At 41.5% G+C, this 12324-nt stretch overlaps 1 protein-coding gene across 6 annotated transcripts in view; it reads left to right on the top strand.

Annotated features, from left to right (window-relative positions):
• The first annotated feature begins 7695 nt into the window (after positions 1 to 7695).
• Ocrl (OCRL inositol polyphosphate-5-phosphatase) overlaps positions 7696 to 12324 on the top strand; it is a 56346-nt gene continuing 51717 nt past the window's right edge. For 5 of the 6 annotated variants that reach the window (XM_090326822.1, XM_090326825.1, XM_090326823.1 and 2 more), the window contains exons 1-2: positions 7720 to 7794; positions 11829 to 11908. In XM_090326822.1, the coding sequence (XP_090182948.1) occupies positions 7733 to 7794; positions 11829 to 11908 (142 nt within the window). In that variant the 5' untranslated portion in view covers positions 7720 to 7732. Of the gene's footprint in view, positions 7795 to 11828; positions 11909 to 12324 lie in introns of all 6 variants that reach the window. The other variant, XM_090326828.1, reaches the window with a different exon arrangement.

Genomic DNA, 12324 nt, shown 5'->3' on the forward strand with positions numbered 1-12324 from the left:
CATTAGTAGTAAGCCATTAGCAGCCAGTCATAACAAGTCTTGATCAGCAAGAACTCTTCCCAGACATTCATAAATCTTCATACTGTATCCACCACAGTGCTGATTAAACATTGCTAGAGCTTGCAGCATTTATAGATAGAAATTGCTCTGAGGCCTTGATGTTTGGAATTCTTCAATCCAGTTCTTTAAAAACATTGCATTAATCATTTTTATGTTTTGTTTCTAAATGATGATATCACTAATCTCATCATTTTTCTTTGCACATGTGAATAATTTTTATTCCCAATAAGTGAGAAAACAAATTGAATTTAGCCCTAACTCTGGGTTTCTAAAATACTTGAGAAAATTTTATGTGCTACCTAAGAATTTTGATCAGCTTAAGAGTCTGATGAGTATCATCTTGAGACTTTGTAGACTTTTTATCTTTTATACTCTGAATTTCATCGTCAGTATCTATCTGATTCTTTGGGGATATACATTAAGCATCTAATGACCATTTATCTAATTTAATGCTCTATGAAGGTCCAAGTCAAGTGGTCAGGTGATCAACTGAGTACCCATCAGGTTGCCAATAACCATTGTACATGTTGAATGCCAATGGGAATGATGAACAGAGACTAAAATTTGTAGTAAATGATGTTATGAGATAACTCTGGGAAAATGGAAAAATACATTCATAGACTGGGGATGTTGCTCAGTGATAGAATGCCAGACTGGTACGCACAAGTTGTTTTGTGAGCCCCAGCACAACACACACACACAAACTAAAGAACAACACATTCATGACAGCTCTTTGGAGCCTAAAAGACCAGGCTGATGCCATTACAGTCTTTCAGTTCAGCATTTCTAGTTTCTGAAAGGAGGAGGCTGATAGATCTTGGATTCACTAAATAGAAGAGTGTCACCAAGATCAGGAGTGAAGAATAGAAATGAAGAAAGATGCCAGGGCTGGCCATCAGTGGCTCACCCCTGTAATTTTAGCTACTCAGGAGGCAGAGATCTGAGGATCATGGTTTGAAGTCACATTGGGAATAAAAGTCCATGAGACTCATTTCCAATAATCTACTCAGAAAAAGCAAAAAGTGGCATTGAAGTGGTAGAATGCTAGCCTGTAGCACAGAAAGGCTCAGAGACAGTACTCAGGCCCCTAGTTCAAATCCCCGGACTGGCAGGGAAAAAAAAGTAGCCCTGCTAGGAATAAACCAGCAAAAGGGGAAGGAGACGTAAAGTGGAAGAATAAGGGTGTTGACTGCATCCTTAAGAAGCCAATTTCTCCTGTCTACTGGAATAGGTCACATGCCATGACTCCAAGTAATTAGCCTTTCTCATTGTGATTTTGTTTTTCCAGTGCTGAGGCTTGAACTCTGGTGCTGGACACTGTCCCTGAGCCCTTTTGCTCAAAGCTAGCACTCTATTACTTGAACCACAGCACCACTTGCAGCTTTTGCTGTTATTTTACTGGAGATAAGAGTCTCACAGCCTTTCTTTCCAGACCTGACTTCCAGCCTTGATCCACAGATCTCAGTCTCCTGAATATCTAGGATTATAGGTGTGAGCCATTAACACTTGGCTTTCCTGCAAATTCTATAGGGAATGAAAATAGTCAGGGCTGGAGATTTGGTTCAAGAGGTGCCAGCCTAGAATGCATGAGGACTTGAGTTCAAACTTCAATACCAAATATAAAGTTTTAGCCAGATTTCGATGGCTCATACATAATACTAGCTCCCCAGGAGAATGAGATCTGAGGGATGAGGTTCTAAGGCTGCCCAGGCAGAAAATTCCCTGAGACTCTTATCTCCAATCAACCAACAAAAGGAGAAAAGTGGAGCTATGGCTCAAGTAGTAGAACACTAGCCTTGAATGATAAAGCTAAGGGGCAGCTACCACCCACACCCTAAGTTCAAGCCCCAGGACTGATTCACAAAAAAAGAAAAAGAAAAGAAAAAAATATGTAATTCAAATAGAAAAGTATAACTAAAAATAAAACACCAATATGTAAAACAGGATTATTGAAATAAAAACGGAAGTTTCTTCTTTATGCTGCTTTGTATGGAAAGCAATATCAGTGTTGGATTTGTGTACTTTTCAACTAGTGGTGATTTAAAAATCCATGAATCATTTATGCCTCTACTCAGCCTGCCTTCCAGCAGCCTCTGGAGGCTGACTCACCTATATGAAATCTTTTTCCCAGCATCATCTGTGTTAGGCAGGCCTGGTTTTGTCTTTGCAGGCCCAAGCGTTCTCCCTTGTGTAGGCTTCAGCCGGCATCATAGTAAATGTATTAAAATGCAATCACATCTTACATTAAACTTTTATATTTTGCTATAAATTTTTGAAAGGGCTTTGGTAAATTTGCTCTGGAAATTGTCTGTGCATAACTAACTTAATTTATAATATCTATGATTTCTCTATAGTAATTATGCAATTTTGAGAAGTGAAAAGATCTAACCTAAAATTTATTTTCAAATATCATGAGCTTTCAAGTTGGAGGTGTATATGGTACTTGGGGCTACTATAAGAGAACCAAAATCATCATGGGAAAAACACCAGAGTACCACAAATAACAAACCAATAGTTTAATTTTTCCTATTATTAATTTTTGCCTATTTTCTTTTTGGCAGTACTGCAGATTGAACATACTGCCTATACTTTGCTAGGCAGGTGTTTTGCTACTTGAGCCATGCCACTAGCCAGAACTGTTACCATTGAGCTTCCCAAGTTCTGTTAGTATTTGGGTGCCTTGAGAGGTTAAAGATTTTATTTTTTGGTTTCTGTGCTGGGGATCAAGCTCATGGCCTCCTACATGCTAGCCATGTGACTAACCAATGAGCTACGTCTCCTGCCGAAATTATTTGGTAATAGTTGTCTAATGGATCAAATACGGGTACTCAACTTTATGGGGAGGGTGGTAAACTGAGTCCTGAGGTTATTGGAATAAAGAAAGAGCAGAAAATGACCTCAACAGACCAGATGAACTTTAACGGAAAGTTGAAGAGATCTGCCATGCAGAATTGAGGAGAGTCAGGAGATGTAAAGAGATAGCTGCAGGGCTGGAGGGGGAGAAGTAGGAGAAGGGCTAAGTGGGGGCAGGGTCGCAGGTAGCTCTTGGGTTCAAAGAGTTTCCAGAGTTCTTGGCCCAGGGAGTCTATTGTTTGAGCAAGTCTCAGCTCCACCTCCCTGGCGCCATTACCAGAGAGGGTGGAGGAGTGGGCTTTCATATTTAGATGAACTTTCTAGGCTGTAGACTGGAAAGATCCCCTGGGGGAAGGGAGTTAGTGGGCCAAGTCAGGCCAGCAATATTGACTTAAGAGAACAAAACAGATTCCCTCAGTGAAGATGACCTGGTACACAGACTCTGGAAGGTAATGATTCACCTGTTTACATTTTATTCAATGACCATTTATTTTTTTTATTTTACCTGTCCTGGGGCTTGAACACACTGTCCTTGGGCTTTCTCAAGGTTAGAGCTCTACCACTTGAGCCACAGCACCACTTCCAGCTTTTTCTACATATGTGGTACTGAGGAAAGGAATCCGGGTCTTCATACATTGCTAGGCCAGGACTCTACCACTAGGCCAAACTCCTGGCCACCATTTAATACTTTGCATTGAATGATATATGTAATTATCATTTCCTTTGTGAGAGACCTCAGTGTATAGTAACCTCACCTCAATATGTTTAATTTCTACTACATAGCCTCTTGTGCTTCACTCAACAAGTAAGTATTGCGTGTCCACTAAAGCTCAGGAACTGTTTTAGGTGTTGAGGATACATTAGGCTTGGTGGAACAAGTAAGCACCCTTTTCTCTGATGCAGATTCTTCCATCTCCTTGGATCCTTATCCTTCCTCATTACTGAGGGAATTTACTAGCTACCTTTCTGTCTAGCATCTGTTCTAGCATCTTTCTGTTCCAGCGTCTTAAAGGACCTCTTTGTTGGCTTCATTCCCTTTGCCTAAAAGTGGCGTCAGGCTTTTATCTTTCCAACTAACGTAAATAAAATCACCTTATGCTCCTTTTTATTTCCTATTCTCTTCAATGTATAGTCTCTTATCTCTGATTTCTCACAACTTGGTCCCCTCTTCCATTCTCTGTAGTCTTGTTTTACTGCTTACTAAAACCACATATATTTGGGAGGGCCAAGGAAACTCCTTGATATATCCAAATATAGTTTGTTCACCCTTATTCTTCTTGGCCTACTACTAGTATTTTATACTGCTGGCCCTCCCCTACAGCTTCCTTCTTTATTTTTCAACTTAACTGATTGCAAATGATTTCTAATGCAGAAAATCACACAAAATAGCAACACAAATACATACCCCAATCTTAATATATCAACTTCAAGAAATAACAATTACACACATCATTCATGTTCTCTATATTCCTCCTCAGTCTCTGCATATCTTCCTCTTAAATTTAGTGATCATGTCCTACCATGTCTGATTGATTGATTGATTATTTTTAAAATTTTTTTTGTCAATACCGGGGCTTGGACTTTGGGCCTGTGTGCTGTCCCTGAGCTCTTCAGCTCAAGGCTACTGCCCTACACCTTGACCCACAGTGCCAGTTCTGGTGTTCTAGTGGTTAATTGGAGATAAGAGGCTCACACTCTTTAGTGCCCAGGCTGGCTTTGAACCGGGATCCTCAGATCTCAGCCTCTTGAGTAGCTAGGATTACAGGGGTGAGCCACTGAGCCTGGCCCCTACCATGTATTAGATTCATCACTATAGATCTATGAATCATGAACAACAGACAATATATTCACACTTTATTATAAGTATGCTACATTTTCTGCAACTTGCTTTTTCTTTACCATTAATTTTTAACTTCGTGAATACCATGATTTATCCATTTACTTGCAAATGGGCATTGCTTTTGCTTTCAGTTTTTGAGTTATGAATAATGCAGCAATGAAAATGGTTTGTCTCTCTGTGGACAAAGATGAGTTTTTCCAAGATACATATCTAGAAATGGATTTTTTTTTGCCGGCCTGGGGCTTGAACTCAGGGCCTGAGCACTCTCCTTGGGCTTTCTCAAGGCTAGAGCTCTACCACTTGAGCCACAGAACCACTTCTGGCTTTTCCTATGTATGTGGTACTGAGGAATCGAACCTGGGTTTCATGCTCGCTAAGCAAGCACTCTACCACTAGGCCACACTCCTGGCCCCTAGAAATGGAAGTTTTGGTTTGAAGGATCCAATCATAACTTGATTGGTGATTGCCACATTACTTTTGCAAGTTTCTTTCTAGCTGTGGATGAGAATTTAATCTTCTCTACATTCCCAACATGTGATGCAATGCTCTTTGACTTTACACATTTTTGTCAAGGGCTGGGAATGTGTTTTAGTGCTAGAGTGGTTGCCTATCATACATGAAGCCCTGAGTTCAATTTCTTAGTACCACAGACACAGGAAAAGGTGAAAGTGGTGCTGTGGCTCAAGTAGTAGAGTGCTAGCCTTGTGCACAAGAACCTCAGGGACTGTGCTCAGGCTCTGAATTCAATCCTCAGGAGTAGCAAAAAAAAAAAGCCAAATAAATGCTTGTAATTTCTCATTTTATTTTTAAATTTCCCATAATAATAATAAAGTGAGACATACTTTAATGTCTTTATTGCCTATTAAATCTCCTTGCCAGTCCTGAGGCTTGAACTCAAGGCCTGAGCAGTGTTCTTGAGCCGTTTCCAGGCTAGAGCTCTACCAGTTGAGCCACAGCTCCATTTCTGGCTTTTTCTGCATATGTGGTACTGATGAATCAAACCTGGGTCTTCCTGCATGCTAGGCAAGCACTCTACTACTAGGCCAAACTCCCGACTCTTCTTTCTTTTTTTTAAACTTATTTATATGTCTTTTTATACATTCTGAATGCTAATTCATTTATTCATCTGGCATGCACAAAGACCCTGGTTTGATTCCTCCATATCACATACATAGAAAAAAGCCAGAAGTGGTGCTGAGGTTCAAGTGGTGGAGCTCTAGCCTTGAGAAAGCCCAAGGAAAGTGCTCAGGCCCTGAGCTCAAGTCCCAGGACTGGCAAAGAAAAGAAAAGAAAAAAACTGATTATCAAAATATTCTATTTGCTCCTTTTCTGTGCTGAGGATAACAGCTAAGCATGTGCTCCACAACTGAGCTATGCCCTCAGGCTGCTGTTCTCACAGTTTCTTCTGAAAGCTGTAAATTTTCACTTTTCACAGTTAAATCTTCAGTCTACCTGGAATTGATTTTTCCATCTATGCTGTGATGTAGAATTCTAATTTTATAATTTTCCATGTAGAAAAATCAATGTCCTCGGTGCTATTTTGTGAGTAATCCATTCTTTTTTCACTAATTTGAAATGTTACATATGCTGACTATCAATTTTCCATAGATGTGCGGGTCTTTTTGAGACTCTATATTCTATTCCATTGGCCTGTGTCCAAACTATGGTGTTAAATTACTGCATGATTAAAGTCAGTCTTAGTAGTTACTTTAGTATAGATTCTGGAATACATGAATAACACACTTGAAACACTTCAAAATTGGGGGGGGGGCATTTTTGTGGCTACTACCATAGTTAAAAACTGATAAGGAGATTAAAGCCAAAAGCATTTATTGGAAAATATAGTAATCCAGATAGGATATCAGAAAGTCTTAATAAACTGCAATGACAGGGCGAAGAAATTGAAAACAAAAAGGCATGCAAAGAAAATATTCTAAGGTTTGCTGATTGATTGGATGCAGAGATTATAAGACAGGGTGAAAATATGTGGCTTTGAGGCTTTAAGGCTGGGTGACTGAGATGATGATCTAACAGGATTCCACAGGTTAATAATGGTTTCTATTAGGTAAGACATGACTATGTCGTGTTTGAGTAGAGAGGGGCTATATATTTGGGGTTTGCCTGCTTGGATGTAACATGGATCAGATGTAAAGGATGAATAAAGATCCTTTGGGTGCTTTTCTGATTATAGGATAGAAGAAAGGAAGGGAGAACACCTGGCAGGTAAGAGAACAAAGACATCACAACTTTAGTAAGGATTTTTTTTTCGATTGGATGAAGTGGATCCTATCGGTCCAACACATTTGAATCCTCTCATAGGTATGGTTGTGGTTTGTTTCTCGTGGCTAACCTTTAGAATACAAACAGGTAGTATTTAAATGTGTTTTTGGCTGGAGTTGGTAGTCGACGCCAAGTCGTTGTAGTTCCCTAGTTTGGTCGCAGGGGGCGGACTCTGCGGCGGCCTGGAAAACCGGTGGGGGCGCAAGGAGCCGCTCTCTCTCTTGGTTTGGAATCTTGCCTCCCCGTTCCCTGGTTCCTAACGTTAGGCTTGGAGTCCGCCCTCTCGGCGTAGCCCCGGCGGGTGGGTGTCCGAACCTGGGAGGCAGAACTGTTGAACCGGACCTCAATCTTCAGCCTTGCTGAGCCAGGAGGCCGCCGGGATGGAGGCGCCGCTCCCGGCTGGAGCTCAGCCCCTAGCTGTATCCGCCTGAGATAAGGGGGAGGGGAGGCCGCGTAGGGCAGGGGCTGGAGGGGCTGGGGGACTGCGGAATTATGCAGGCCGGGGGGCGCCGCGAGCGTCAGCCATTGAACACCGCGGAGGAAGAGGCCCAGCGCGGGAGGCGATACTTGGAGAGGCTGGGGAGACAGCGAGGGGAGGGCGGGAGACTCCCAACGCTGGGCACCGCGTCACCCCGCCCCAGCCGCGTTTCCAAAAAGGAGACCCTTGACTGGAGCCCACATAAAATCGAGGGTTTGGAGATGAAGGGCCCTCTTCGGGAGCCCTGTTTACTGACCCTAGTCCAAAGGAACGGACAATATGAGTAAGTAACCACCTGATTCCCACGAAGAAGCGGGAGCCTGCCATTACCTCCCAAACCCAAACCGCTCCGAGCCACCACTGTCCTCTCACTGAGGCCATGTGGGCAACAGGTTCATTCCCAGGTGTGAAGTGCAAATAGTCTCTGATCGCAATGCACTTGGACCCTCCCCAACTTCCAAGACACAACGTTGTTCCTGGCAGTGTGGGTTTAGTAAAAGGACTCAATGGGTGGAGAAGCAGGAAGCCTGGGTTCTTAGTTCCCGCACCCTGAAACTGACAAATTGTTGCATAACCTTGGGCAAGTCAATGAGGTTTTCTGGGCCTTCGTTTCCTCTTAAATTAAAACCAACAGCTTTAATTTACACCCTTTGGATGTATACCTGCAGAATAAATGTGGTTCCCTCCTCACTCTCCCTTCCAAGAAGAAAAACTGCTTCATGGTTAGTTTTCTTACGCCTCTCCCCATTCAGCTGGCTCCTCTCGTCCCTGTCCCCACCACACACTTTACTTGCTTCAAAGGCATAGCCATTAATTCAATAAAGCCTTGGTGTAGGGTACTAACTCACTTCATTGTTGGAAAGCTAATAACGTATATAAATAAAAATAACCATTGGCATTTTATTAGTATGTGTCATCACTTCTGCCTTGGACACAGAAACTCAGTAAAATACTGTTGATTGAGTCAGGGGAAGATTACTTTGCTAAGTTATCACCATAGCCCCTTGCCACTAATGCCTCATTTTTTAAAGTATCCATGGTAACCATTACATGTCACAGAAACCTCTGTGTCCAAGTCACTTCCCTTGCTTCACTGGTTTCTTGAAGTCATTTTTTCCTCCAGTTTAAAAATTGCTAAGCACTTAAATCCTACCCTCTATTAGCTTTAAATTCTACCTAAAAGCAGGTGTTATATTACTCCCTATTTTAAAATCATATTTCTGCTCATTTTTGCAGAATAAATTACCACTAGCATAGCCTTAGTCTCCTCTGGACTACAGACAGTACTTTAACCCAGTGCCAACTGATTTTGTTAAGTAGCTCTTTTCTGAGGTTCTGCTTGTCAGTTCTGTTGATGTGAGAAATTTATACTGTTTTCCCTGGATTTCATGAAACCCAGGAATACAAGTTTTAATAAAACTAGATTTATCCAGGGACCAGGGTTCATGACTATCAGTCTCTACAGGATGACTGTGGTTTAAGATCAGCCTGGGCAAACAGGTAAGAAAAAAAATCTCAAGGGAAGAAACAGGGCATGTGGTGCACCCTCTTACAACAGCTACAAGGGAAGCATCAATAGGAGATTTTAGCCAGGCCCTACTCAAAAACTGTGACAGCAAAATGGGCTACTGGTATGGCTCATATGATAGAGCAGTTTCCTAAAATGTACACTGGCCTGAGTAGAAACCCTGTACTGCCACCATAAACCCTCAAAACAAGGCCCTTGTATCTTGATTTTTGTCTTCTGTAAAAACAAAGCTAAGACAATTGAATAAAATGGCCATGATGGCCTGGACATGTAATTCTAGCTACTCAGGAGACACAGATCTGAGGATCAAAATTTGAACCCAGCCCCAGCAGGAAAGTCCATGAGACTCAAAAAAGCTGGAAGTGGTACCATGGCTCAAGTGGTAGAGCACTAGCCTTGAGCAAAAGAAGCTTAGAGTTCAAGCCCTAGGACTGGCCAAAAAAAATCACCACATTTTTTAAATGGCCATACCTCAGGGTGACTCCCTCTTTTGGTAATTTTAGAACACTAGGCAGATAATAAGAAAGCACCTTGCTTAGAGATAAATGCCTCATCCTACCTGAATTTTATGTTTCTTAGCCTTAATCTTTGGCTAATATTTGTGTGTGTGTGTGTGTGTGTGTGTATGTGTGTATATGTATGTGTGTGTGTGTGTATACGTGTACGTGTGTACCATACTGGAGCTTGAATTCAAGGCCTGGGCTCTCACTTAGCTTTTTTGCACAAGGCTAGGACTACAGCACTTGAACCACACCTCCATTTCTGGCTTTTTGGTGGTTAAGTGGAGATAAGAGTCTCATGGACTTTTCTACCTGGGCTAGTTTTGAACTATGATTCTCAGATCTCAGCCTTCTGAATATCTAGGAATACAGGTATGAGTCATCCGTGCCCATCCAGGTAGTTAAAGTTTAGAATATTTGGTTACCTAGTCAACTATGCCTTAATTCTAAGCTATTAAGAGTAAGTAGTTAAAATTTAATATTGTAGGAGTGCATATGGGCTTAGAATCCTTGCATTTTATACCAGTCACATTTGTATAGAAATGCCACCATGAAGTTGGAAACCAGAGGAGAAACATGAGATATGAAGGCAATCAGGTTATAAAATTTCTTCTTTTTTAGCAACTGGAATTATTTTCATTGGTCCAGCTGTCTAAGCACCCGCTCTTATTCTACCGTGAACTTTCATACTTATTTGAAAAGATAGAACCATTCTTTGATGAAAGCCAATGAAAAACTTTTCTTTTTTTGTCAGTTCTGGGACTTGAACTCAGGGCCTGAGCACTGTCCTTGGGCTCACTCAAGTCTAGAGCTCTACCACTTGAGCCACAGTACCACTTCTGGCTTTTGTATGTATGTGGTACTGAGGAATCGAGCCTTGGTCTTTGGTCATGCTAGGCAAGCACTGTGCCACTCCTGGCCCCCTGAAAGACTTTTTTTTGTCAGTTGTGGGACTTGAGCTCTAGGCCTCAGTACTGTCCCTGAGCTCTTCACCTCAAGGCTACTTTCCTACACCTTGAGCAACAGTGCCACTTCTGGTTTTCTGGTCGTTAATTGGAGATAAGAGTCTTGTGGACTTTTTAGTGCCAGGGCTGGCTTTGAACTGTGATCGTCAGGTCTCAGCCTCCTGAGTAGCTAGGATTATAGGAGTAAGCCACTGCACCCAGCAAGACTTTTCTTTTTTTTGCCAGCTCTGGGCTTGGGCTCAGGGCCTGAGCACTGTCCTTGAACTTTCTCAAGGCTAGAGCTTTACCACTTGAGCCTCAGCACCACTTCAGGCTTTTTTCTATGTATGTGGTACCAAGGAATCAAACCTGGGTCTTCGTGCATGCTAGGCAAGCACTCTACCACTAGGCCAAACTCCCAGCCTTTCTTTTTTTTTAAATTTTATTTATTTATTTATTTTTGTGGGTCATGGGGCTTAAAGTCGGCCTGGACATTGTCCCTGAGCTCTTCAGATCAAGGTGACTACCCTACGCTTGAGCCAAGCCCTTACTTCCCATTTTTTAGAGGTTAATTGGAGATTAAGAGTCTCAAGTCTTTTTAGGTCCTTTTGTGCTCGGGCTGGCTTTGAACATTGATCCTCAAATCTCAAGCCTCCTGAGTAGCTAGGATTACAAGTGTGAGCCATGGCGCCCAGCTGAGATTTTTCTTAATAAACACATCACTCATGGCTCATGCTTGTAATATTAGACACTCAGGAGGCTGAGATCTGAAGATCCCAGTTCAAAGCCACCTGGAGCAGGAAAGTCCTTGAGACTCTTTTATCGCCAATTAAGCAACAAAAAAAGAGCTGAAGTGGAGATGTAGCTCTCAAGTTGCAGAGTATTTCCCTTGAGCTCAGGGACTGCACCCAGGCCCTGAGTTCAAGCCCCAAGTCTGGCACACACACACACACACACACACACACACACACACACACACACACATGTCTATAATGTTCCAGATTCTGTACTACAATAAAAAGATCCCTTCTGTAATAGCTAGCTGTTACTTCACTCTGATGTATATACTGTGAAGGTATATAGTCTGTAATGCAGGCTCTGAGATTTGTATGCCTTTGGGCTTAGGTTATGTTCATTATGGCATAAAGAACAGTGTGAATGTGAAATATTTGATGATAAAGAACATCTTTTTATCCCCTGAGCAGTATCTAGTTGTTAGGATGCTCAAGAAATTAAATGCATATCTAATAAATATATACTAGATTTGTGAAATAGTGAAGTGTTTTGTTACTAATGGTCTGGAATTCTTGTTGGCTATTTATTGATAAATTCTTCTGTTTCCTAGGTTAATAATCCAATCATGGGACAAGGAACAGCACATTCAAGATACCATTCCTATAAATAGCCACTTCAGATGTGTTCAAGGTATTAGCTTTAATTTTATTAAGTTTTTCCGTGGTCATTATTGCCTTATCTACTGCCATACATATTTAGATTTATCACTGCATGAAAAATAATGTACATTACTTTTTCATACCAAGTTACCATTACCAGTCTATCACTGAGACAGTGGTCAGTGTTTTGTCTAAGGGAGTGATAACATTGACAGATAGGTCCCTCTCTAGTTATTTTAATACACATAAACAAATTTGTTGTATACTATAGTCACCTTGCTTTGCTATGAAAATTCCTACTCATTCTTCCTGTGTCCACTCCCACTATCTCTACTATCTTCTGCTGAAATATTTCGCACTGCATTTGTATGGGCTTAACTTCAATAGCTTTCATATAAAACTGAGAACACATATTTTTTTTCTTTGGGGCCAAGCTTATTTCTCTTA

Source organism: Megascapheus bottae, chromosome X (genome assembly GCF_031878675.1).
Source record: "Megascapheus bottae isolate mThoBot1 chromosome X, mThoBot2.hap1, whole genome shotgun sequence".
NCBI lineage: Eukaryota > Metazoa > Chordata > Mammalia > Rodentia > Geomyidae > Megascapheus > Megascapheus bottae.